Source organism: Mastomys coucha, unplaced genomic scaffold (assembly GCF_008632895.1).
Source record: "Mastomys coucha isolate ucsf_1 unplaced genomic scaffold, UCSF_Mcou_1 pScaffold12, whole genome shotgun sequence".
NCBI lineage: Eukaryota > Metazoa > Chordata > Mammalia > Rodentia > Muridae > Mastomys > Mastomys coucha.
Window position 1 is genome coordinate 92991109 of NW_022196894.1, and position 27794 is coordinate 93018902.

At 45.9% G+C, this 27794-nt stretch overlaps 1 protein-coding gene across 2 annotated transcripts in view; it reads right to left on the reverse strand.

Annotated features, from left to right (window-relative positions):
- Positions 1-27794, reverse strand: part of Kcnj6 (potassium inwardly rectifying channel subfamily J member 6) — a 261469-nt gene that overhangs the window by 180624 nt on the left and 53051 nt on the right. For both annotated transcript variants that reach the window (XM_031364497.1, XM_031364496.1), the window contains exon 2: positions 26574-26622. In XM_031364497.1, coding sequence (XP_031220357.1) covers positions 26574-26604 — 31 coding nt within the window. In that variant the 5' untranslated portion in view covers positions 26605-26622. The remainder of the gene's footprint in view (positions 1-26573; positions 26623-27794) is intronic.

Sequence of the window (27794 nt, forward strand, 5' to 3'; positions counted from 1 at the left end):
TACTCTAGTTTTCTTAGGAGGGGTGACTGACAGATGTTCACATCCTTATAAAATACTTACGGATTATATTGTTTCATTATCTTTGCAGTGGTAAATAGAAATAACTTTTAACAGGATACAATTAAGTTTTAAAATTAAAAAATATTTATCTCATTTTAAACTATGTGCATGAACTTGTATCTATGTATGGGTCCATGCTTTGAAGTGCAATGCCAGAGGTGTGCCCTGGAGCTGGAGTTAGAGGTGGTTCTGAGCTGCCTGACATGAATGCTGGGAAAAGAACTTGCGTTCTCTGCAAGAGCAACTGTGCTTTTAACCACAGAACCATCTCTTCAGTCCCCCCTGTATGAGTTAAAAGAAATAGATTTATAGTAGTTTGGGAAGGTGATTATTTGTCTGTTTCTCCATTTTCTCAGGAATCCTCATGAGGACTGACTTATTTTGAAATAGCTGACTTGTCTGCACATTTGGGGACAGCTTTTAATACCACATGACCTACCCTTACCCGCCATGCCGAGGACACTGAGTGTGGTTAAATGATGATGTTATATAATCTTTGGAAATTATTTTCATTAGAGCAATTGTTGATGTGATTGAGGACAATTTATTCCATTCTGTAATGGTCTTGAGAAACACGAACAGAAAACAATACATGATAATTGACTCAAACCATTAAAGAGAAGCATAAGGTTCAGCCCCAGGATAAGCTGTCCAAACCTGTCACACATTTATTTCTCCAAGGTCAGCATGCTTGAGCCTGTTTGCACTTGAACCAGAGACTTTCTTCCACGGGCCCAGAGCCAGATGGAGAACTATTTGTGTCTTGATGTCTTCTCCTTCACTAATAAACAATATGGCATCTTTGGTTGTCCCAGAGCCTGCAGGACCTTGAGACCCATGCTTAACTCTGAGCACCTAGCACTTCTCAGCCAGCAGCAGAGTCAGGGAGCCACCTGAGTGATCAATGTGTGGGATGACAATGAGAACACTCCATGGGGACTGGGGGAAGTTGACAAAGCCTTGTCACAGGATGCTGCCAGGGGCATGTGGCTAACTCATCGATTTCTCCCTGAGACAGATTTCCTCAGCAGAACATAAGGTAGCCACTTACTTCCTGTGGGATAAGATAAGCACAAATTGCATGCTCTCTTTCATGCATTGAACAGTAACATGAACTGAAAACACATACTTGTGCCTGTCCACTAAAATCTCGTTCTATTCTATGGTAGGTTATGAAATGTTTATTATGCATAGCCTCAGATGTGTTCATGAGTTTGGCTGTAGGCCACCAAGTTAGTTTTGCCCAATTATTCTGCAGATGGAGCTAAAAGACAGCTAAAGCCACAAGCAGATGTAGTGATGGACTGTGGAAAAGCTAGTTGAGAACGTAACAAGATCCCAGGTCTTCATCTGAGAAGTCTATACCACAGGACCCTTCACTGTAGATTGCTCCACTCCTGGCCTGGCAAACATACCACAAAGATACCAGGGTATCTGTTGATGAAGGACTACCCCCTCCCCACTTGTGTGTAAAACAAAACTTAACAAGCCCACTCTATTTTGTACCCCCAAAGAGCTGGGATGTTAGAATGGAAAGGCTAATTTTCCAACCCCAAGACCACTTCATTCTCCAGCATCTTGTTGAATGATGTTACACATACGAGGACCCAGCCAGGACACTGCCTGTTCATTTGGGTGAAAGAGCCAGGGCTCCAGTTGTATTGGCCTTGCAAGTCTAGGACCAACTCCTTCCAGACAGACTGGGTTCCCTGTGTCTCCCTCACTCCCTCCTATTTACTGTAATGAATATTTTATTATAAAGATAATGCATGCAGGCACTCACGCACACGTGTGTACACACATATCACAGGTGTGCACATGCATGCACACACACAAAACATACACAAAGACATACACACACACAGAGAGGAAGAAAGAGAGAAAGAGAGAGAGGGAAAGAGAGAGAAAGACACACAGAGAGAGGCACAGAGAGAGACAGAGACAGAGAGAGATAGAGAGACACAGAGAGAGACAGAGAGAGACACAGAGAGAGACAGAGAGAGGAAGAGAGAGAGAGACAGAGAGACACAGAGAGAGAGACACACACACACACAGAGACAGAGAGAGAGACAGAGAGACAGAGAGCTGGGAATGCTGGGGAGGCAGATACAGGAAGACTCTTGGGGCCTTATGACCATCTAGTCTAGCCAATTCATGGTCTCCAGGTTCAGTGGTTATACTCTCTCAAAAAGAGAGGGATAAAGAAGAGACTCCATGTGGAGCTTTGGCCTTTACAAACATAGATAGGTAAGTAGGTAGATACAAACAGGCAGATGAATGAATAAATAAATTAATATGTAAAACTGAAAACAAAAAACATGATTTTGGGGAAACTCAAACAATCCAGAAAACCACCAGCCATGAAAAGTTTCTTATATCTCAGATTTGGAATAGCCAACACAGGTTCCTTTCCTCTTTCTGGTCACTCTGATGTCTCAGCCTCCCTCACAGCTAGATGGGTCTTGAGGATTGGAGTATACAGTGTTTGGGCTAGCTTATTCAAACTCTTCCTCATGATGGTTAGAATGCTTCTCTGTGCTGCTTCCAGGCTGGAATGGAGGACCCCTCAGACTCACCCATGTACTGAGATTTTGGTTTCTTTAAAAACAGTTACGTTATGTGAGTATGTTTTGTTTCAATCCTGCTGTGGGATATGGGGCTGCTTCAGATTGTACACAGCAGCTGACTATGATTTGTCTCGTGCTCTGGCAGGGGCGTGATTCTGCAAGCTGAAGGTAGTTTATGTTTCGGATTCTTGGGACTCTTGGGAGGGTATAAAAATGCCAGATCCCAGAGAGGCTGCTGCTTCCCAGGCTGCCTCTGCCTGTGATTTGTCAAGTGGTCGTGAACAAAGAGATGAGGAGAAAAAAAAAAAACTAGATATCCTGATGACGAAGATCAAACTTTCCCTAAGGACCTTGGTGTCCCTAATCAGGGGTCTACACCCCCCTTATCTCTCTAACCTTCTTTCTTACCTGTCTAGTGTTGTGTGGTTGGCAGGGACTGGGTTGGAGAAGGGTGGTCCATACAAGAATCCAATAAAGTAGCCAAAAAGTATAGTTACAGACACACAGAGTGGCCTTGGGATCCACACACTGGATAGTGAAAAGTGCCACAGAGTCCACAAGTAGCTGTGGCTGCTCTGCCTTAGACCCCACAAGGTCTTAAGACTTTGGGCTACTCTAAAGCTAGACCCTAGCCATCAACAGTTAATGCCTTCCAGAGACCATTTTCTCAAGCAGCTCATGGGGCCAGTCAATGTGCTAGGCCTGGGAAGCCATCTACTACCACTGTGCTGGGTCTTGGCACATTGGGTTGTTTCTTGATGCAGCAAAGCCTACCTTGCCTGACTAGATCCATGCCTCAACACCAGAGTCAAGACCCAAGTCTAGGAATATTAAGAGTTATCAAGCTCTATTCTTTCTAGGGAGTTTGTCTGAGCTCACTGGCATGAACTTGCCCTCTATGCACCATATTTGTGCTTCTGGATGGTGGAACATGTTACAATAGAGGCTGCCATAACTATCAAGTACTAGGGCTTCTATGACTTTTTGGGGGAACTTATGGCCACTTCCTGTCAACCTCGAACTGTCAGAAAGCCTGCGGTTTGGTAGGAGTGAGGCTTGTGCAGAGCAGACGGAGGGTGACTTTACAAGGAAAGCAGGAGCCTGCCTGGGAGATGAGTGTTATAAGATACTTTGCAAACATGCAGATGCCTTAAAAGGATGAAGCACAACACTGCAGATGTGCTGGGAGGATTCCATGCAACTCTTCCTAGACTTGAGGCCTACCTTGCAAAGCCCTCCACTGGGAAAGCTGAATGACTTCCTCTCTGACTCCAGAAAGAATGTAACACAGGTTATAAGCAGAAATGCTGAGGCCACACCATTGTCACTGGTGATCTTCTGTGGCCTGTCATTCTAGACAGGGTAATCGTGTCACTGAGAAATGTTTATGCTCATATTTACTGACTATAGCATGGCCCGATCCTAGGGATGTATCAGTGGTTGAACAAAGTAAGAAACAGCACGAATGTACACAGGAATATCACCCGCTTGGAACAAGCCCAACATCCAGTCTGGCAAACAATTGTAGGTGAGCCTGGTGAACCTGGAGGATATCATGCCCATGAGACAAACAGGATGCAGACACACACTGCATGTTCCCACACAGACAGAGAATAGGAGAGGTTGGCAGTGCACAAAACATTCAAGTGAGCTTTGTGAGCTCTAGCATCCTGTAGCACTGTGGGGGTGATCGTATAATATGGCGTGTTTCAAAAGAGCCAGGGGTGTGGAGAGTGGTAGAGCTGGAGAGGCATTCGCCATGACAAGATGGCGCCTACTTCCGCTGTCTACTCCTGGTAAACAACTGTTTGCGCATGTGCATAGAGTGAAAGAGCCAAGTCACGGCCCATCCCGGGGCGTCACGTGGGGTGATGAGCAAACAGCCAATCATGGGTGGACATGCCGCGCTGTGGGCGGACACGCCTCGCTGTGGTGTATATAAGCAGTGTCGATTATTGGCTCGGTCCTTTTTTCCTCTTCACGATGCAATAAATGCTTGCTGCAGAAGGATCCTAGTGTCTGTGTGTCTTCTTGCTGGCGAGACGACTGCGCGGGCAACACAGGGGAAAGATCTTGAATATTCCTAGCATCAGACAGCATCTACTTCTGAGGTGACCAAACATAGCCATGACGTCATAGGAATGCATGAGAAAAGTTTTCTCGCTCATGCATGAGGTATCAAAACAAAGATTAACGGGGAGGGGACAGTCACAGATGTTGACTCTGCAGTGTGACCACCTGACCTGCTATTACTGGCCTTGCATGTGCCTTGGGGCAAGGCTGAGACTTTAGGATGACGTGGGGTGAGCTGGTCCTCCAGGGGAAGCTAACAGAAGCTGGAGTTTCAGGGCTGTCATCCTGCCCAAGCTGCTCTGTGCGGACACCACAGTGTGTGGATAGCTCTGGTAAGCAGAGCGAAGCCCTCAACGACTCTCATGGTTGGGTGAGGTCCAGACTGGAAAGCAGTGTTCTAAGTGTCTCTGGGCTGCTCCCGTGCACAGGTTGACAGAAGCATTGTGTGCTTGACTTTGGTGTTTGAGCCTGAATGTAGATTCACTGAGGTGGGCAGTGTTTAGTGTTCACAGGTGTCTCACAGGAGTGAGAGGTCTATGACTTGGGGACAGAAATGAAGCCCCAGTAAGAGTGAGACTGGCCCTCAGATGCAGAGAGCAAGTGGAATCTTGGCTGGTTACACATGGGCTCTGCCCCTGAGCCCACCCAGCCCCATGTGTAGCACATCCTTATTGGTACTGGGCAGAGAAGTGTGTGTGTGTGTGTTTGTATGTATGTATGTGTGTGTGGTATAAGTGTGTTTATGGTGTGTATGCCGTGTGTGTATGTATAATGTGTGTATGTTTATGTGTGTCTATGGTATGTGTGTATGTGGGTATATGGTATGTGTGTATGTGTGTGTGTATGTATGTGTTTTGTGTGTGTGGTATGTGTGTGTATGTGTGTGTTTATGGTATATGTGGCATGTGGTATGTATGTATGCATGTATGTGTATAGTATGCATATATGTGTGTGTATGGTGTGTGTGTGGGTATAAGGTATATATGTATGTGTATGTATGTGGGCATATGGTATGTGTGTATGTATGGTGTGTTTGGCATGTGTGTGTATGCATGGCTTGTGTGTATGTATGTCTGGTGTGCATATGTATTATGTGTGTATATACATGTATGTATATATGTGTGTATGGTGTGTGTGTATGGAGTATGTATGTGTGTGTGTTTATGGTGTGTGTATATATGTGTGTATGGTGTGTGTATGTATGTGTGTGTGTATGGTACATGTGTATGTATGTACAGGGTGTGTGTGTGTATGTGTGGTGTATGTGAATATACTTTCCATGCCATGTTGGTGGAGGTCAGAGGACATGCTTAGCCGCTAGCTCTGCTTCCACCTAGTTGAGGGATGGTCTCTCTGGCTTGTTTGCACTGCACTGTGATCTTCAGGCTTCGCCAGCTTCCTGGGGATTTTTCTTCTCCACTTCCCTTTCCATAGAAGGGCTGGGCACAGATGTGTAGCACTGTGTCCAGCTTTCAGATGGGCTCTTGGGATCAGAGCAGTGGTGCTGAGACCATGGGAGGCCATGCACCCATGTTAAAGAAGGAGCCCTGTATTCTCCAAAAGACTTTGAAGATGGAGAGAGCCATTCCCTCAGCCCTGAGGCCATGGTAGGCTTGCACAGCTCTTTCTGGAGACACCTGCAGTAGAAGCCCCACGTCGTTTCTGGACCCCCCTGCTTAGGAAGCAGGCTTTCTCATGCCTTTTGTTCACCCATCTATAGGTTTGCTGACAGGTGCTCTGGGAAGTAACTGGGCAGGGTTGGCTCCCAGCTCACTTTGGTCCAGGTCTTCATTAGGGAAGGCCTGACCACTCCCCACAGCCTTTGCTGAAGCCCATCTGCCTTGTAGCCCAAATGCCCATGAATGTCACACGCCCTCCTTTCTCAGATCACTCTCTCACTCTAAGGTTTTAGAGGTATAAAAAGAGCCTGCCTCCACCACATGTGTCCACAGCCAGGTCCTGAGTCTGTCTCTTAGTCATCTTACAACTCCTACTGTATAGAGCCGACTTGTTTAACCTAGTGGTGGTGGGGGTAGTGGTGGTAGGTGTCTCCATGTGGTGTGTCTGTGTGTTTCTGTGTGGTGAGTTGGTGTGTATGTTCATGTTGTATCTGTGTGGTGAGTGTATACCTGTGATGTGTGTTTTTACATATCACTGTGTGTTTTGCTTGTATGTTTGCATGTGTGTGCTATGCCATCTCCGTGTGGTGAGGATGTGTATGTGTGATGTATCTCTGTATGTGTGTGTGTGTGTGTCTGTGTGGTGAGGTATGTGTGTGTGCACGTGCATACTGGTTGCTGAATGGCTTCTTTCTTTTCTGTGGGGAGAACCAGCAAGGTTGTGAAGCGTCTCCATGGAAACTGGCTCTCCATCCATCAGGCTGCTGCGGTGTGAATACATAATCCTCAAGGCGGGCTAGGACTAATGAGGCAACTTAATGGACCGCACACCAGGACCTTCTAGAACACAGCTCCATTCCTCCAGTCTTTAATTAGCTACGAGCCTCTGAATGGTTCAGGGTGCTGTGTTTCATAAAGCATCCAGGGTCCCACTTTTGATATTTGGACCATTTTGGGGTGTCCCCCTCACAGAGCCACCAAATAGAGGTCTCCATAGTAACCTGTGATATAGTCACTTTAAAATGATAATTCCTTCATAAAGACAAGACTCTGCAACAACCCAGGAGCCATTTAGACTTCTGATGGTGACATAATGTTCCCACCTCTCCGCTCCCTCCATGGATTTTGTCATTTCACTGAGAAGAATGGAATGATTTCAAGAGAATGATACCTGGTGGTCTGGGGTTTTCTATTTCTGCCTTTCTTCTTCCTCTCCCATCTCTACATCAGGGAGTGGATATTTAGATTCCAATCAATACATGGTACCTTTTAAAACTTTTTGATGTGGCTCAAAGTACACATGGCTCTTGCTGGTGAGAGGAGCAACCCCACAGACATTGGACTTCAAGGGTTAGCTAGGAAGTTATAAATGTTAGTAGATGTGATAAAAATGAGCGTCTGGTGGGCTAACAATTGTTACCTGTTCTCCACTGAACAAGGCTTCTCTGGCATTATTGATGCTGTTTGGCTTGTTAGCAGCTTTCTGTAACACCCCCCACGGCGGACAAACTGGAGATCTGCCCCAGTTTGTTATTGTTTTCATTGTTTATAGTTCCTTTTGTGGCTCTTTTTGGGTTTCCCTGGCAGGAAATGCAAATGCCTCTAGATTTCAATTAATGAGCCATTTTTGCCTGCAGGAAGGGGAAGAGAAACCCACAGGATCTGCTCATTTGAGGAACAAACTGTGTAAGGTGTCTGTCCTTGTAGAATGGGGACCAGGGTGTGTCTGTCTCACAGCCCAACAGTGTTCTCCAGTCTGCCTCTCCGATTGTTAATGGCTGGCATTTAAAACACCCACCAGTGTGACTTTGAGAATGCTCAGGCATGGAAACTCCATCGGACAAATCTGAAGGGCGATGACTTTTCTAGTGACAAAGTAATTTCCCAGAGCCATTGATCTGGACAGGAGCTGCTCGCAGACGTATGTGGTGATGTATGTTAGGGAGTCTGCCGTCTTGTCTGCCAGCTTATCTTTTCTGTGTTTTCAGGTTACTGGTTCTTAAGACTCCCACTAGGGTGAGGTAAATACTTAAAATGGCTAAGAGTTGGTTTAGTTACTTAAAACAAAAACATTTTTGTGTTAAGAAAGTTAGACCATCTAGAAGATCTTAATTAAATTTCTCTATAAGTCCAGCTCTATTCCAGAGGTCCTGAGTTCAATTTCCAGCACCCACATGGTGGCTCACAACCATCTGTAATGAGATCTGATGCCCTCTTCTGGTGTGTCCGAGGACAGTTATGGTGTACTCATATACATAAAATTTAAAAAATGTGTTTAAAAAAATTAAATTCTCAGTAATATTTTTCCAGACAATTCTAAGCAAATGCAGAGAACATGGATCAACAAGGCTACACACACTGGCAACTTCACAGGAACTAGATCTATCATCACCTCTGCTGGAGGTGAAGGACCCGAGACAGAATCTGAATTAGACACACACGGTTGTGAATGAGAAGGAACCTGTTAAGTACAGCCTATCCCTTAAACACAATGGTCCTCTTGAGTCATGATTTCTCAGCCTGAGTCAGGCCCACTCTTCTGCAGCACCCTCTGGGACAGCGAGCCAAAAAGCCATCTATGCTGAGACATGGCAGCTCCCAGTCCTTGACAACTGCCTCCTTCATGTGTTTGTCATGTATGTGTACACTCTGGTGTACCTGTTAGATACAGCCTATCCCTTAAATCACACGACGTCCGGCTTCCCACCGATCCCCAAGCTTACACAAACCCTGGTATTTCCTTAGTTCTTTGGATTGCTGGGGGAGTTTGCACTGAAGGCTTTCTCTGAGTAAGCCCCTCTAGATTCCCATGCTTGCCTCCCCCTCCTCCACTTACCTCATGGTGACTGTCTCAATCTTCTTATTCCTACTCTCAATAATAATGGATCTCTAGATTTTAAAGGGAACCCTCTCCTTCCCTTTCTCTCTCTCCCTCTCTCTCCTCCTCTCTCTCTCTGTCACACACACACAAACACACACACACACACACACAAAACTTTCTCTATTCTACCTTGTGCCCCAAGACCCTTTCTTCCAATAAACCTCATTCCTGAATAGAATTATGTTAGCTTTCTTTTCTTGGATTAAACACTATGACTTTATGGTCATATTCTGGCAAGTGGTGGTTTAATACCACTTGCCAGAATTTATCCATATAAAGGCTGGGGTCTTAAAATGTCCTCCAAAGGCCCATGTGTAGAAGGCTTGGGAGGTGGTAAAACTCCTATGAAGAACGGTGGAACAGGGAGGAGGTTCTGCATCACCAGGGTGTACACTTAAAGAAGCCTGTAAGACCCTGGTCTCTTCTTTTTGTAGCTAGGAGGTGGGTGGCTTTACTGTAGCATCTGTCTCCTGCCAGGACCTATGACTCTGTCACAGGCCCCCAAACTATGGGCCTGTTAGACTGAACACTGAAATCTTTAAAACTGTGAGCCAAAGTAAACCTCTTATCTCCGTAAGTTGGTTGTCTCAGGTACTTTGTTATAATAACAGAAAGGGTGAAGGTGAAGAAACAAAAGTATATGAATATGCTCCTGGGTGGTAGCTAATTAGAGAATTAGATGTTGAAGATGGAGCCTTCTACATAATCACAACGTGTAAGGCCAGAACCTAAAACTGTAAGACACTGACTCCTGCTCAAGCAAGCAAGCAAGCAAGCAAGCACACAACATCTGAAGTCTGTCTGTGGCCTGAGTGGCTGTGATATCCTGAACTGCTTGGGAGACGTAAGGTGGGGCCTGGCTGAAGATTTCTGGTAAAGAAGGAAGCCATAGCTTGGTGCTCTCTCTCAAGGGCTGCTCTGAATGGATCTGGCAAGCACTGAAGCAGTATGCAGCCCCCCAGGAAAGCTAAGAGGGGAGCTTGGTGAGTTACCTCTCTGGCCATTGTCCACTCCTTGAGAGCACACCCATTTCAACTTGTAGTGAGTCCTACCAATCTTTTGTATGGCACACTGTGTCCCATCTGAATTATTTTGATGGCAGTTAGAAGGACCAGGAAGCTGAGAGAAGGCCACAGCCAGGTCCCAAGGCATCCCCTTCCTATTGGCTGCACACATCTCCATTGTAGAGTCACCATGGATTCTGCACCATGGACTGGTCTCTGCAGCTCTGTGCTGCTGCCTTCAGATGACAGTGGCTCACCGGGGCTCCCGAGTCATTCACACATCCAACCTCAAGTTTTACCATTCAAACTTCATTTCCCCCCTACCCTTGATAAAATTCTAATGTTCTCATTGATCCCCCCTCAGGTTGGGTAACACAATGTGCTTCTGCATAGGTATGTAGTGATATATTTCCTGGATGGACTAGTTTCATCTCATCCAGAGTGGGTAGCATCTCCTGGAGTTGGCCTGGATACATGGAGGTTTGTGGAGAAAGCTGTTACTGGAGCCTGCTTACTGGCAGGCACTTGGTGAGTGCCTCTTTTCTGCCATGTAGGTGCTCCACTGAGCTCTGTAGTGTGTAGGTGCTCCACTGAGCTCTGTAGTGTGTAGGTGCTCCACTGAGCTCTGTAGTGTGTAGGTGCTCCACTGAGCTCTATAGTGTGTAGGTGCTCCACTGAGCTCTGTAGTGTGTAGGTGCTCCACTGAGCCCTGTTGTATGTAGGTGCTCCACTGAGCTCTGTAGTGTGTAGGTGCTCCACTGAGCTCTGTAGTGTGTAGGTGCTCCACTGAGCCCTGTTGTATGTAGGTGCTCCACTGAGCTCTGTTGTACGTAGGTGCTCCACTGAGCACTGTTGTATATAGGTGCTCCACTGAGCTCTGTTGTACGTAGGTGCTCCATTGAGCTCTGTTGTACGTAGGTGCTCCACTGAACTTTGTACCTAGAGCACTTTCTGGGTTCTATGACCAGGCATGAGCAAGTGAAGCAGAAATCAAAGCATGGGTCCCACAGTCAGACTCAAGCCTTCTGCCTTCTCCTTAGAGATCCTGCTTAGTCAGTTCGTCCTGAAGCTACCCTTGGCCCAGCATGATTCGTGTCATTAGCATAAGGAAGACTCTTTTTTACTAAGGAAGTTGCATCACTGAGCATCCTGGTTTGTCAATGGCAGAGCCCAGGGAACCACACCAGATATGGCTGTTCGTCGGATGTAACAGCTCAGGAACGATTGACAAGCTTCTGACAGTCCTCATCTCTTCTACAGAATTAGGTATGCCATGGTCAAATTTTCACCCTCTTTCTTTCTTTTCACATTTACCATCAAACGTTGTATCTTTAATCTGGCCATTTGTCTTGACATCTGCCAAAGTACATCAGATGGCTGAGTCATGTGGGCTCCCAAAGCTTCAATTTTAATTATTGTGTTCTTGAATCCTGCCTCCCCAAAGCCTGGCTCCTAAGTGGAAAATCTTTCCACCAGCATGGATGTTTGGATGTACCTACTGCTGGTCTGCTTCTGTTTCTTTCCCCTTATCTAAACCAGAGGATCTTGCCCCAGAATCCTCTTCCCTGATGTGAGCAGAGGTCAAAGACCTCTGAGACTTCAAGTGCAAAGCTCTTTCATTTTGGAGACTGTATATTTATGGGTAAAGCTCCAAGTAGACCAGACCCCAGATGGACATTCATCTCCAGAAGCCATGCATTAACAGGACAAGTGGAATTTTCTAAAGTACTTTTTGTTTTATCACACAGTCAGAGAGACAGAGTGGTGATTCACAGTAAACACTCGGCCATTCATTCCTAAGTCACAACCTCCTTCTCATTCCCAAATGCTCTACCCCCTCTCCCCAAGGGACACTCACTAACCAGCCACCCTGCCTCAGGAGGCACTTCTTTTAAATAGAATCTCTAGCAGTCATTTACTCTCTGAGACATGTAGACCATTGTTATCTGAGCCCATGTGAGGTCACAGGGGAGGTCCACACACAAGAAAGATTCTTGAGCTTGCTTTTCAAAATGCTATTCATAGTGCTTCCCAAGAAGCAGGGAGATAGAATGCACCTTCCAACTGTCTACCTCCAGGTAAACCCATCGGGACGTTATCTGTCTGAGTGGCAGTTACAGAACAACCCTGAGAGCCAGGCTCGTAAGAAGTCTGTCGTCATGTGGAGTTTCAGAATGGGAGACTAGTTTTCACAATACGAGTGGTAGACAGCCACCCTCCTTGTTAATGGAGAATGTGGACTCAGCTGCGGCTACACTTAGGTAGATGATTTCTCCCCATACTGCAAGACCTGATACTTGCCAGGATGCAGAAGCCAGCCTCAGAGTTCTGCAACCTGAGCTTCTGGTTTCAGGAAACCCATCTAGCCCTCTCCTCCAGACGTTTCTAAGTGACCACTGGCTATGGAGCTATGTGGCAGATGACCTATCTAAGGAAACCCTGTAATTATGATCTCCTCAACATTGAGAGATTGCCAAATGGATGCTTAAGAGAGAATGTTTGTTTTCGAAGTAGGTTACAGAGCTTGTGGCTTTGCCAGACTTATCAAAGTGGGGAAGGACTGTCTAGTGGAAACTGGGATCAACTCTTTTCTATTTATGAGGATAAAGAGCTCCATTTTAGTCACTGAAGAGAGGGTGTACTATCTAAAGTCAGAGTCAACTCAATGTGTGTATTTGTGGTGTATGTACATGTGTATGTATGTGAGTATGCATGAATATATGTGGTATGTGCTATAATGTGTGTAGTCTATGTGTGTGGTTGTGTGGCATGTATGCTGTGTATGCATGTGTGTGTGTGGTGGTGGTAGTGTGTATATTGATAATATGTTTAGTGTGTATGTAGTGTGCAGTATATGGTGTATGGTGTGCATATAGTATGTGTATAGTGGTGTAGTGTGTGGTGTGGTATGTGTGTATGTGGTATATAGTATGTATGGCAAGTGTGTTGTGTATGCTGTGTATGTATGTAGTGTGGGTGTGGGATGAAAAGTGTATATAGTAGTGTGTGTGTGTGTGGTGTAGTGTGTGGTGTATATGTTTATATAAGAAAGCCAGAGTTAAACTTTGGTTGTCTTCCCATTTCTTTCATTCTTTGAAATATGGTCTCTCTGAACCCAGAACTTTATGGTAGGGTGGCTAGCTAGGAAGTCCTTGGGAATCCCTCTGTCTTCACCCCAGGGGTTATAGGCATGCTATCATGCCTGGATTTTTATGTGGGTACCAAGGCTCTAAACCCAGGTCCCCATGTTGTGTGGTAGGCACTTTACTGACTGAGACATCTGCTTAGGTCCCAGTCAACCTACCTTTAATGGACTGTGCTTACAAGAAGCACAAATGATGTTAACAGGATTGCCATTATAGATGGCCACTGAACATGTAAGCATGCTGGTGAAATAGGGTTCCTAACACCTTCTGCCCACAGAGCCACACTCAGCATTTTGCATCTCTCACACATGAAAAAAAAAATCATAGAAGGAAGACCAGACCAGATGCAATGGAGCACATGGATCTCATAGAAGGGAGACCAGACCAGATGCAATGGAGCACATGGATCTCATAGAAGGGAGACCAGACCAGATGCAATGGAGCATGTAGATCTAGCATAGAAACCAGATGCCAGCCAAAGGCAGTCAGGAGCAGAATTCCAAAAGCAGAATTCACAGTTCACAGTGGGAACTGTCACATAATGGTAGAGTTCAGATTACCAACACATAAAAAGCATCCAAAACCAGACAGCCTGAATATGTAAGCAAACATGAACAGAAGAGACCATTGGAGAGGACTTCATTGCTCTGTGTTTTGGGCAATGGATTGATCATCTTGGTTGAAAAATCAATACGAAACTACCAGGAATGAACTGCACTCTCTACCTAATGGACCAAGTGGAGAGACACAGAATAACATTCCATCCAAGCAGCAGAACATTTATCCTTCTAAAGTGTATGTAAAACATTCTCCAGACAGATCGAAGGCTGGGCCACACAGCAAATCTTAATAATTTATAGGCATTACAGCCACATACGTTTTTTCCCAGTCAGTTGAAAACTGAGAAGGCTTACAATGGGGAAAGGTGGAAAATTCATGAGGAAACCAAACATCCTTGAGCAAACAATGTATAGAAGAAGAAACCTAAAGGATATTTAAAAATATCTCCAGACAAGGCATCATCTATGGAAGTGGAGACAAAGCATATCAAAACTCATGGGAGCTAGCCCAGCTGCTTCTAAGAAGAATGTGTATGGCAACATACATGTTCATTGATGAAAAAGAAAGGCCTCCTCAGCCAGACTGTCTGTCTCAGGGAACTAGAAGAGGAGAGACAACCTAAGACCAGAAAACAAGAGTCAAAATTGGAACAGAGGAAGCGCAAAGTATAAGACAGTAGCCAAGGCAGATGGGACCTCGCGGTAGTTTCTTGAAAAGATAAATAAGACAATGGACTTTGGCTGCTTTAAGAATACAAGGAAGGAGGGCTCCGATAAAGCCATAAAGGACAGAAGGCACCAGAGTGCACCAACCAAAGGACAGAGCTCAGAGAGTCAGCTGGGACTGACATGCACAAGCCCTTCAGGGGGAACCAGAGGAAACCAGTGAGTCTCTATAAATCTGGGGCCTAATGAGACCAACCATGAGAGGCAGCCAATCTGAGATGGCCACTATCACGTAAGGACAGAGAAGCCATGCTTGAAAGACTCCCAGCAGAGAAAAGCTCTGGCCCAAGAATGCCCACCGGTGAGTTTTACCAAACATTTAAGGAAAATGGAACATTCATGTCCATTCTTCTTAAACTCTTCCAAAAGTTCAAGAGAACACTTTCCAAAGAGTTTCTGTATTTTTTTTAAATGTTACTTTTTTTAAAAAAAAATAAATAATGACTTTATTTTCCTTGATAGCTATAAATACTGGTTCCTGATTTTCTTCTTTAAAAATACTTTTATTCTTTGAGAATTTCATTCAATGTATTTTGATCATATTTGCCCGCTTCCCCTCATTCACCTCGGATCTGTTCCTCTCTGTGATTGCAGAAGAACGGGAAGAAAGGTTGTTAGAGGCACAGGCAGTGGATGGTGACATTAAGTATTGTTTTCTGGACACAGTAGGGCAGCTGCTAGCTTAACTGAGCCCAGGATTCCTCCAGTCCCTCCTGTGGTCCAGCGAATGCATGGCACAGAGCAGGAAGCGATATGAGCTGAGTGGAGAGGATGTCTGTGGCTTAGCACATAGGTAGAATATGAGTGCATTCAAGATGGAGCCACCCACTAGTACCAAACACAATGGATTAAAGTGCTTACTGAAGTGAACAATGGTCAACAATGAATTTTTTAGCATCTCATATGAACTGAAATTGCAGAACATAATTCTTGGGTCTTTAAGAGAGCCCAACATAATACAAGTTGATGAGACTTGAACTGAATAATCCTTCTTTTAAAGAAACTTGGAGGTGGGTTTTTGTGTGGGGGTGGGTAGGGGTCAGAGGTCGATACCAGTCTCTCTCCACCTTTTTGAGATGGAGATCACTGACTGAGCTAGAACCTCATCTTGCCTACACTCCTGACCATGCTGGGATCACAGGCATATGCCACTGTATCTGGTTCTCACAAGGGTATGGAGCATCAATCTCAGGATGGCAGGGTTCTGTGGCCAGTGCTCTAGCAACTGAGCCACCTCAGCACGATGACACTACGTATTCTCATAATGCATGGCCTTGATAATGGTAAGCAAAACGTGGTCAAAGAGAAGTAAGAGGCTCTGTTTGTTGTGAATGCTCTGTAGGGGACGATCACTGTTAATTTTATATTCTCTATGCAATGGTTTTTCACATCTAAACATGTATTTAATATATAACATTGGCCTTCAACATACACATTAGCTTATTCACACACATATATGTCCACTTAATGTAACAATTTATTATATGTAGTTGTAGACATGAACACAGGCATTGGTTTGAATGCACATGCTTTTAACTCTAACCTTGCTGGGCAGTTTTCTGAGATTCACTTGCAGAAACTCAGAAAAGGGCCTGGGTGATTTATCCACAGCCTCATGGACAACAGTCAGACCACCTCCATGTCTTCTACGAGTCTGTTGGCTCTGGGGAATCATGGAGGAACTCACTATCAGAACTCACTATTAATTGCCTAGAAACTTTTATGACTGCAGTTCTGAGCTGCTGAGCAGTTCTTAGGGTCTAAGTACCAAGATCCCACTCCATCCAAGAACAAAAGGAAGCAGAGAAGAAAGACAGAAAGACGCACCGGAAACACAGAAACCATGGTGCTTCTGTGTACTGTTCTGCACCCAGCCTGCCTGCCCCCACGGTGACACACTAGGGAGGTTGCATTCACTTGCCAGGCGTCCTTTGTTTCCCCTGAATCTAATCCCCTCCAGTGTGGGAATAGGCAGGATTCTCCCCCACCCCCTGGAGTGAACTCTGGAATCCCATAGGCTGCCTCAGTACAAGCATCTGTCACAAGGATGAAGAGCCACGCTTGGAAATTGCGGTGAAGTGAGTTGGGGGGTGTGAGGTGAGAAGAGGGTAGTAGATTATTAATAAAAATTCCTTGGAGGGACTGGGCGGCCTGAGCTGGATAAAGAGCCAGCTCCAGTTGTCTTTGGTTGCTGTACTGTGAGGCGTCTGAGCCATTAAAATGCGGTGTTCTTCGCTGCTCACCCTGGCCATCTGGTGCTCGCTCCCATCTCTAGAGGATCATGGGAGGCTCAGCTCCCTCGAACATGCCTTGCGTGTGGGTGGCTGTTTCTCTGGTTGGCTGCCTAGGTATGCTGTGGCCTCAGTCAGGACGGTGACTCTGGGTATGTTGGTCTTACCGAAGCATGTTCTCAGGTTCCTTTTCCACTCGCTGAAGGTGCTAAGGAAAGCTTGGTACCTCAGGCTCCAGCCGCACAGCCTCAGGGGGATCTGTACCACCTTGGAAAAACTCTTTCTCCCTCTGTCTAGCTTGAAACCTGTTGTTCTCAGTGGTTGATTCGGAGGGGGATGGAGCTGTGGGAGGGAGGAGGGGAAGGATCCTGAGCTTGGCAGGAGGTGGGAGGGTGGAGCAGGCTCTCAGAGCCAGGTGGCAGCTTGTGGGAGGAGGGAGGGGCTAGACAGAGATGGGGTTGACAGGGGCAGGGCTAGGGGGAAAGTGAGTGAGTGAAGGAGTGGGGTGAGAGTCTAAAATGTGTTTACTGTCTTGTTGGGGCTGCGGCTGAGGCGAGTGGGAGTGGGTTTCTTGACCGCTTTGTGAGCGAGGGCTCCAGCTTTGGAGAGAGGTCATTTGGTCTTTGGGTCTGGAGAAGGATAAGGACCCTAAGTCACACAAGCTAAGAAGAGAAGCCTGCAGAGTTTCAATGGAGTCTTCGCTGGGGGCAGCAGCAAAGTCAGGAAAGATGCTCCGGGCTTCTGGAAGAGTTGGTCCAGAGCATGGTGGTCCAGCAGATGGCTCAGGCCACTGCCTCTTGATTGCCAAGCTGGATGGCTACTTGTGACACATAACTGCTTTGTCTGTGATCACTCACTGTAAAGGATGTGACGAATGAGCAAGGACCAAGGTTCCTGAGATCCTGAGTGACCGGGTAGATCCGGAGTGAAGTGTGCCCTGTGGAGGCTTTGCCCATGACATCGGTGCCTCTGGAGCAGGGCCTGATGGGAGCAGATGAGGAAGGCAGGAGAAGACAGCAATCTCCCCATGCTGGGTTTGCCATGTGCAATGGCTTGAAAAAACAAACAGGACGAGGATTATTTCGCAAGTCAGTAAGCGGGTCCTAAAATTGCTGTTTGTGGAAGAATGCCACTCACCCCAGCTTCCGGGACAGAGTGAGAACCTAGCTCTGGAGATCACCTCCTCTGCCACCCCCTCGCCTGCTCTTTGTCTGCCAGGCCCAGAGGCTGTGTGGTTTCTATTTCTCCCTGTGCACATTGTCTCTCAGTAGGTCTGAGTCTCAGGTGTATCAGGATAAGATGGAAACCCGCATGTCTGTCTTCCTCAGGTCAGGGGACTGAGCACATGCAGAGCAGGATTGGGTCTCACTGACCTCTCTGAATTAATTATGGAATAGGGAGAGCCTGAGAGGAACCAGTGTGACTACCGACGGGGCTTGTGGGCTTGAGAAGGGAGTGGGAGTCAAGAACAAGTTCTGTCTAGTGTGAAAGGAAAAATGGGGCCACCTGCCTCTGCCCCCTCCCCTGCCCTCCCCTTCCCACCCCTGTCCCTCCTCTCCTCCCCTCTCTACCTCTTCCCTCCCTACCTCTCACCTCTCCTACCCATTTCTCCCCTCCTCTCTCCACCCCTGCCCTTCCTGCTTCAGTGTAGACCTGACTTATAGCCTTTTAGCCAGGAGTGACTGTGACCACTCCCTGCACACCCCTCCCCACCCTTGTGCAAATATAGTGATATCTAGAGATTTTTGGCTCTCAGATATATGAGGAGGGTACTACTGGCACCTATTGGGTTAAAAGTCCAGGATGCTGCTGAACAACCTGCCTTGGGCAGGATCACACCGGCCCCAGATGTCAATGGTGCTGAAGTTGAGAAATCCCAAGACTATTTTTATTTTTGTTTATATTTTTAGTATCAGAGAAAGACTGTATGGGGAGGGGGTCAGAAAGTGATGTTTTCACCTACTCAGATATTTGTTAGAAGATGAGGGTCACCATGATTTCTAAGGTCCAAAGGGGAAAGGTCATCAACTCAAGAAACCAAGTCTCCTGTGACTCCCGTTTGAATGAAGACCGACCTGCTTTTGTATATTGTCAAGAATCTTAGGGACGCACTTGTTGATTTTGTTGTCTTGTACATCTCGTGCATTTCTAGCAGCTGAAATTCTTGTGCATGTGTAGAATGTGGTGCCAGTGTGTGCATGTGTGTACATGTGTGTGTGTGCATGTGTATAATTTGTTGCCAGTGTGTGCATGTGTATGCAAGTATAGAATGTGAGTACCTGTATGTGCAAGTGTAGAATGTGGCATCTGTGTATGCATGTTTGTGCCAGTGCATGTGTGTGCAAGTGTAGAATGTGAGTACCTGTGTGTGCATGTGCATATGTAGAATATGGGCAACTGTATATGCATGTATATGCATGTGTGTATATATACACACATGTGCATGCATATGTATGTGTGTGTACATGTGTGTGCATGTGCAGAGTGTGGACACTTGTATATACATATGTGTACATGTGTAGAATGTGGCCACTGTGTATACATATGTGTGCATGTGCATGTATGTGTGTGCACACTTAGGCTCACTATTAGGCTAGGGTGGCTGGCTTAAGAGCTCTGGAGAGCTGGAAATACAAGCATGCTCTGGTGCTTCCTGCTTTTTAATGTATTTTATGGTAATCCAGCACAGGTCTTCTGCTTGTGCAACAAACACTTTCCTGTCTGAGCCATTTCCCCAGCCCAGACAGTCACAGGCCTAACAGGGAGAAGACAACAGTTTCTCAGATTGCAAACAGGTAAAGGGCCGCTATCCTAGCTCTGCTTAAAGATGAAACTGAAATGATGCTCGCCTGCCATCTTTGAGCACCACAGTGTTTCTTTTGTGACTGTATGGTGGCTCCTCATAACATCTGTTTTACAGTTGTCATTGCTGGTGAAGATGGCAGGAGTTGGGGGTGAGGGGTGAGAGGAAGCCAATGTGGACAGCAAAGGAATATGGGCTAGCTCTCAGTCAGTGGCGTGTGGGCTAGCTCTCAGCCAGTGGCGTGTGGGCTAGCTCTCAGTCAGTGGCGTGTGGGCTAGCTCGCAGTCGTCAGTGGCGTGTGGGCTAGCTCGCAGTCATGGGCAGAACCCTCTGTTAAGCAGCATCTCCAGGACCTTGTCTCAGTTTGTGACAAAGCTTCATGGTCACAGTAGAGCCATGACGTATCAGTATCAGTGGCCAACAAATGAAAGCCCACAGGAATACCCTGCCCTGCAGGGTCTCAGCTGCCTATGTCCCCTCAGAAGCCTCCACTTTTCAATGTTTGTTTCCATTTGATTTGATGAGGAGCAAGAGACCCCAAATGCGCCAGCTGGAGCAAAAGCTGTGGCTACCTAGCTACCCCAGTGGGTGGAGCATTCTAACTGGAGCAGAGTGTGGGGTCAGGGAGGCACTGTCCTAATGAAGTGGTGGTTTAGTACTGTGAAAAGAACTGAGTACTCGGAGGGTTAAGTTCAAGTCCAGGTGCATTTTAGACGATGATGCGGTAGCTCTGTGAGCACGAGCCTGAGAGGCCAGTTTCAGTATTTAAAGCTGAGCGTGGGGGTGGGGGAGCCAAGCGGACCTGGTAGAGCATACCTATGTCTGTTGAGCCCTGGAATGGTTTTTGTTATGGCAGCCACATGAAGTTTCCTGCTGGCACACACATGCCTGCCCACTGCCCACCAAAAGGGACACTCTTCCTTCATGGCTTTTCAACTGACTGACGAAACCAACTCTAGTCCAGTGAGGTCCCTACATAGATCTAATACATTAGAATTCAAACCCACTTGACCAGCTTCTCACAGTCTTCCTCTTGCTGCCTCTTTGGCCAGGCCTCTCCCTAAGTCCAAGAAGGCAAATCTCCAAGTTCTTCCCTGCCTACAGTCATTCCTGATGGCCACCGCCCCTCTAGTGCACGTTAGATCGCCCTTGGTGGCACAGTCTCTCAACTTGACTATTCTCCAAGCTCTGAGCTGCTTTTCTCTGCTTTTGTCCAACCTGCTGCAGTCTACCCATAATGCCTTTGTAGAACCATCCTAAAATGCGAACTCTCTTCAAAACCTTAAGTCCCACCCCTCTTATTACCTACAGGAAGATTCCAAGCCATTCCCAGCAATCTTAGGATCCATCTTACAATCAGACTGTTTGTGGTCAGGGCTCTGCCCTCCTCTGAGCTGCTCTTCCATCTCAGACTTGTTACAAGGCACCATTGTCCTATGCTGGACACCCACACTGTAATCAGCAGCTTTCGGGGAGCCTGCTCACACCTTTTAGCTGACCTTCAGATCTAGAAGCATGCTGGGATCTGAGGGAAGAGCCTTGAGGGCCTGGGGCTGCCACCTGTGTGGACCTGTGGGGTTACATTGTAATATGTGTTCCCAGAACTGTAGGTGTTTGCTCCCTAAAGGCTGCACATGGCCCAACAAATTTCTTGCCTCAACACAATGCCAGAGTTATGCCAGCTGTTCCTTGAAGGATACATGATTAAAAAGCACTTTGCTTTAATAGAGCTAATTTAACGTGTAGTGATTGTAATCGGTTCCATCTCCTTATTTCATTTGACAGGAGGAGCGTTCAAATCTGAACTGCATTTGAGCTGACTCTTTAATCAGGGTAGGAATTCCCTCTACTTAAGTCTGTGGACTAGCTCTCCAAGCGCCTTCTAGGGTGGGTCCTAGGCTCTGGAGGTTGCTTCTTTTCACTCTCTGAATGTGGGCAGTTTCTGAAGCCACTGAGAATAAGGCTGCAGGCTCCTGCTCTGTCTTTTCTTTCTAAAGGATGCTGAGTGGTTCTTCCCTTTCCCAGGGTCTTTGTTATGGTTGTGCTGTCCAGCCAGGGTGCACACGCAGGGCAGAATTATCCCTGGCGTTGACTGTGAGGACCACAAGGGGCACAGGCTGGGGAAGGAGAGGCTTGAGGCACGTGTGTTGAGGGAGGTGGGCAAGACGGAGCCAGAAAGCAGTAGGTGAACTCCAGGACTGTCAGGGTGGACATCTTGAGAACTTTATTCACTGAAGCAGCAATGCCCTGTAAACGTGTTGCTGTTTCGGGAAAGGAGGCAAGAGTATAGTCTTAGGACACTAACAGGGGCTGCACAGGGATCCTGTGTAGCTGGAGGAGGTACCACTTCAAGTCTCCAACCTGTTTCACCCTTGCAAGCCTGTTACAAGGGCAGATTCCAATAGCAACCTGTACCATAGACGGGCCCATGTGTGGGAGCTTCCCAACACATTCCCATGAGCCCCTAAGAGAGACCCAGGGGAAACACCAGCAGGCAGTGACCATGAAGCCATCTACTAGGACATTTATGAAAGAACAGGTGCTGATAGTCATTCTAAAGACCCTGGGATGTTTGCATAGCTCTATACCTTCAGCTTGTCATCACGAGCTCTTGATTTGAGAGCTCGCATCAGAACTTGGCCTCGCCAGCGTCACCTCTGATGATGGCACAGTTTGAGTCTTTGTATGTCAATTTATAGACAGCATTTAGCACCACTGGGCTCTGAATTTCGGGCCAATTTCACTCAGTGGATGGGGAGTAAAGACCTGGGTACTTGAAGGGCGAGCTCAGAGTAACTTCTTCCACTGTAGGAGTGCTGCATGCTCTTTTATTTTTTTTATTTATTATTTTGCGTGTATAAGTGTTTTGCCTGCTTGTACACCTGTGCACCACGTGCATGCTAAGTGCTTGTGGAGGCCAGAAGAGGAACTGGAGTTATTGATAGTTGTGAGAAGCAGTGTGGGTGCTGGGAACTGTACCTAGGTCCTCTAGAAGAGCAGTTAGTGATCCTAACCATGGAATCATCTCCCCAGCCTCTCTTACTCTTTGACTAGGGCTTCTGGTGGAGTAAGTAGGAAAATATACATTTCATAGATGCAAACAGATTACAGTTCTAAAGGCTGTTTAAGAAGTAGCCTTTGAACATATCCCACATACAGGCAACATGCCTTGTCTGGCCTCAGTGGGAGAGCCTAGCCTATCCTTGCACAAAGTTGAATGCCAGGGGATACACAGGGAACCCTCACCTGCTCAGAGGAAAAGAGGAGTGGGGATGGGGAAGGATCATGGGAGGGAATAGTGAGTGGGATTTAAAGTGAGTCCTTCCGAGTTCTATAATGTGAAATCCCTGTGTTTTTGCTTTTTCCATTTCTCCACATCATTTTTCTTTCATTCCATCTTTAATTTTCTCTCCTCTGCTTCCTCACTTCAAAAACAAAACATAAGTATTTGAAATATTCTATTTACTAAACATAGGTGTTTTTCATCAGACACCTTGGATCCTATGGATAATTTCACTTCTCAGGGCTTGAGGTTGTTGGTATGGGGTGGGAAGGTGCAGGGGAGGCACATGTGGCTGCACCTTCTGCCACACTTAGATATGCAATGATGGGAGAAGCTTTGCCATTAGTCGAACAGAGATGTCTTAGGGGGCTCTGTGGTGCAATGGGTTGCATTGGACTTCTAGTGATGAAAAAGAGACGTCTGGTGAGCAGATGGTGCTGCTTGATGGCTGTTGTTGGAGTATTCACTGGCTCTGAGCCTGTGTCAGAGAGTGGGCATCCATGTTCTTGGAGGCCACAAATACGATGCTCCTGTTCATTTTATGGAGGTAACTGGTCTTTCTGGCCTCAGTTTCCCAATTCAAACCTCTTGTTATAACTATCAGACTCCTGTCTCCTTAGCAGGTTTTTTTGCAAAGTCAATAGGCAGTTGTATATCTCATGATTCATGGATTTAATTTTAATATCATGCTTCTCTGTTATCCCACAGAATCTAAGTGTGTCTGGAGCTCTTCCTAAAGCCGCACGTGTCTCTGAGAACAGGGAATGGCCGCATCTGGGCAGATTATAAACTCTTTCCTTAAACCTTAAATTCCTTCAAACACTAGACATAGCTGCGGTTTCCCCAAGGCACAGCAATTCAGAATGGCCATCCCTATTCTCTAGAGAATTCAGAATCCAATGTTTTTCTGAGGTAGGAGATCCACAGTCATTAGAAAAATAGGAGACAAATTAGAAACTTGGCAGTGACCCCAGGACAGTGAAGAGAGGATCCTGCTTCTGACACAGCAGGGGAATTAAAGCACTATGATGACGTTGTCCCTCACAGTTCACCAGGAGAATTAGAACTACACTGGAGAGCAAGTCTCTCACAGGCTCTGTAAGGACGGGCTAGCCACACAACCATGTTACAGGCTCTCTAAGGAAGAGCTAGGCACACAACCATGTTTCACACTCTGGCTGAATTTACTCACACTCTGGAGACAGAATTCATTTTTTCGTGCAGTAGTGCGAACTTCTAACCCCTGACTTGTTTTAGCTCAGAGGACAGAGGCTCCTGTCTATATATAATCCAAGTACTCACAGGCCTGAAGCTGAGGTGGGGTGACCTCTGTGAGTTACAGGCCAGCCTGGACTATAGAATGAGAAGGGATTGAAGGACAAAAACCAAAAGAGGAAAACAGGAGGGAGAGGATAAGGACTTCAAGGACCAGGTGGAGGAAGAGGATAGTGATGAGAAAGATGAAGATGATGGTGATGGTGGTGGTGGTGGTAGTGATGGTGATGATGATGTATGAGTCATTTACATTGGTCTTTAAGATGCAGAGATTAGGATTTAGCTTTTGGGCTGTGAATAGTGAAGGAATGGCCACTGTTCACCCCTCTCTGATTTTGTAACACATTGTGAAAACTGCTTTGCTTCATGATGATCTGATAGGAGGACCTGCAGCAGGGATTTGAGAGACTTTTAATTATAAAAACCCAGTTTGTGGTGCTTGTGATCAAGCAGGAAACACTTTCACCATGAGTAAGACCATAGGTAGAGCAGGATGGGGCAGGGGCAGGGAGTGGGGGTGGGGCAGGGCAGAGAACAACAGGAAATGAAGAGGGAAAGGATCCAGGGAGGCCTGTGCCTCTTCCGCTCCGATCGCACAATCCATGGTTACATGATGACATCAGCCTAAGGTTAGACTTATTTGAATTCATGCAGAGGTTTGGGGTCACGAGCTAAAAGAATGCAACAGTAAAGACATTTTTATGGTATCTCATCTAGGAATGGAAGGTGTTGAGTGTTAAGGTTTTTGACTATACTGTAGGGAGCAAGTGGGGTCCTGGTTGATTATTGTATTGTTGACCTGAGTACCACCATGTCAAAGACCAAAACCTCAGCCCCATGGGAAGAGGCCCAGCTTTTCCTGCATAAGGCTTGGAGGGATGACAAAATCCTCCTGTGATCTGCGTGTCAATGCTAACAGTGTGCAGAAAATGTCCACCATACCCTCTCCCCACCCTCTGCAGTGTTTACACCCTAAAGACGGCAGAGAGGAGCTAAATCCTCATCCTCATCCTTGTTCAGCTACACGCAAGCATCCTGCCTTCCTGTTAATATAAATATAATATATATAACCTCATATATAATGAGTATGCGGAGCTTCCAGGGCTTGGTGGCTTCTCCATCACAGTGGGCAGAACTCACTGAGCCATGCTCAGCTTTGCTATGTCCACATGCCTGTCCCTTGTGAGGGTCCCAGAACCCAAACCATGCAAGGATGAGACACTTTGTCACAGAGCAGTATTCAGCTCAGCAGTCACACCATCAAAGGAATAAAAGCCCTGACGATATGCACACATGTCTGTAGTCCTTCTGGAACCATCCACATGGAAGCTGTTATTAGGAGCAATGCACATTTTCAAAAGAAAAGACAGTCAACTTATCCCTTCTCTCCATGGTCTTTAATATTTAAATGTCAACAGAGGAAATTGTGCTTGTCATCTGCAGACTGATCTATTGTAATTATTTTCCCTCCCTTCCTAGAGATGCATTGTGGATACCGTTCATTTAGCTTAAGAGCTTAGGGCATCTATTCAGAATGGAAACCACTGCAAGCTCCTTACACACCATGGAGTCTTCTTTTGTCTGTTGGAAAGCTCTGGATGTTACCAGATCGGTTTAACCCTGACTCAGGGAAACTCCGAATGATGTCTAAGTTAACCATGACTCAGGGAAACTGAATGATACCTGATCTGTTTAACCCTGACTCAGAGAAACTCTGGATGACACCAGATCGGTTTAACCATGACTCAGCATTCCTTCTTCCTTTTTATACCATTCAGCCCATGGAATAGGCACACATAAAACTTCATCCATGGGGCTGGAGAGATGGCTCAGCGGTTAAGAGCACTGACTGCTCTTCCAGAAGTCCTGAGTTCAAATCCCAGCAACCAGATGGTGGCTCACAACCATCTGTAATGAGATTGGATACCTTCTTCTGATGTGTCTGAAGAGAGCTACAGTGTACTTACATATAATAAATAAATAAATCTTTAGATGTGGTATGTTACTTTAAAAAAAAAAAACTTCATCCAACTTGGGCAAAATCTCTGACAAGTCAGGCTAAAATTATCGTGGATTCCCAACTCCAAAAGCAGTAACACAAAACAAATCCATTTCTATTCTTTAGCTCCATGCTTGGGCAACATTTTTAGTCTGGAAACTTAATCCCAACCAAGTGGAATTTTGAGAATTGCATAAAGCAACCCTGATAGAATGCAGGCAGACTTTTGCTTCCACAGGAATTAAAAACAATCATGAAGCAGACAGTCACACCAGACTTGCTCTTAGTGTGAATTTGCATTCTCCATTAAAAACCAAAAATAAATAATTAATTTCAAAGTACTCACTCATGGATTCAGTTAACTTGGCCATTGTCATTTCTTCTTTGTGCTTTTCCTGTGGGGTGAGAAGAAAAGACAATTATATACAATGTATCTTAGACATGAATAGATTGCAACAGCCAGTTGCAGCCACCTCTGTCGCTTTCTTTTTCCTAGGTTAGTTATATTGCAACATGTCACCAGAGAGTCACTGAAAGAGGATTTTTAGGGCATTCAAAACCTCCCCATTGCTCTTGGCAGTGAGCAACTGTCACACTGATCTTGGATATATATAATTGGTGACGCACGACCAGTTTTCAAAACCTCTTTGACACTGGAGTTTTGACATCCATATGCCAAATTTTTGTTCTTTATTTTCCCTCATAGAATCCTTTTTATTTTTTCTTTTTTGGTATTTTTAGAGTTGATATTTTTGTAGTCATTTAGTTTTCAAAAAACTAGTCTACATCTTCCTTTGTCTTCCATTTTGGATTCTTTTAGAGTTTTCTGAAAGTCATTGTGTTTGTTTGATGGTTCTCTAACCTTATTTATTTTGAGCTGAAAACATTTTGTTTCAGCCAGATATAGATTATAACCCACCAAGTCCTAGAGTCAAGCTGATCCATCCAGAGACCAACTCTGTCCTAACTAAAAAAAAAAAGACTTTGGAGTTGTTGAGAATAACAACCCCTTTCCAGAAATGCTCTCACCTATCTCTTCAAACGACTTTGATTTCCGTTACTTCTTCAGTCCCCAGCATGAGCAGTAAGCAAACATGAGTGGCGTTGATTTCTGCCCTCTGTAGACATGTCTGTCTGGTTCTGAGGCAAGAGCACTGTCACCATAAAATACAGCAGGCTACTACTGTAATCCATGCCTGGACAGAGTCACAGGAACGCGAGTGAGTGTGTTCTCGTTCTTACCAACAGGTGTGGATGGATGGTTATGTATGTGGACTGGAATGTGTATGTATGGGCATGTGTGTGTATGGACATGTGTATGTACGGGCATGTGTGTGTGTGTATAGACATGTATGTGTATGTGTGTGTGTATGTATATATGGGCATGTGTGTGTATTGGCATGTGTGTGTGTACAGGTGTGTGTGTATGTGTGTGTATAGGCATGTTTGTGTGTATACAGGTGTGTGTGTGTGTGTGTGTGTGTGTATGTGCATGTGTATAGGCATGTGTGTGTGTAGATGGGAAGGTATGCACCCTGGTGGGCATGTGAAAGTTGGGAGAGAACCT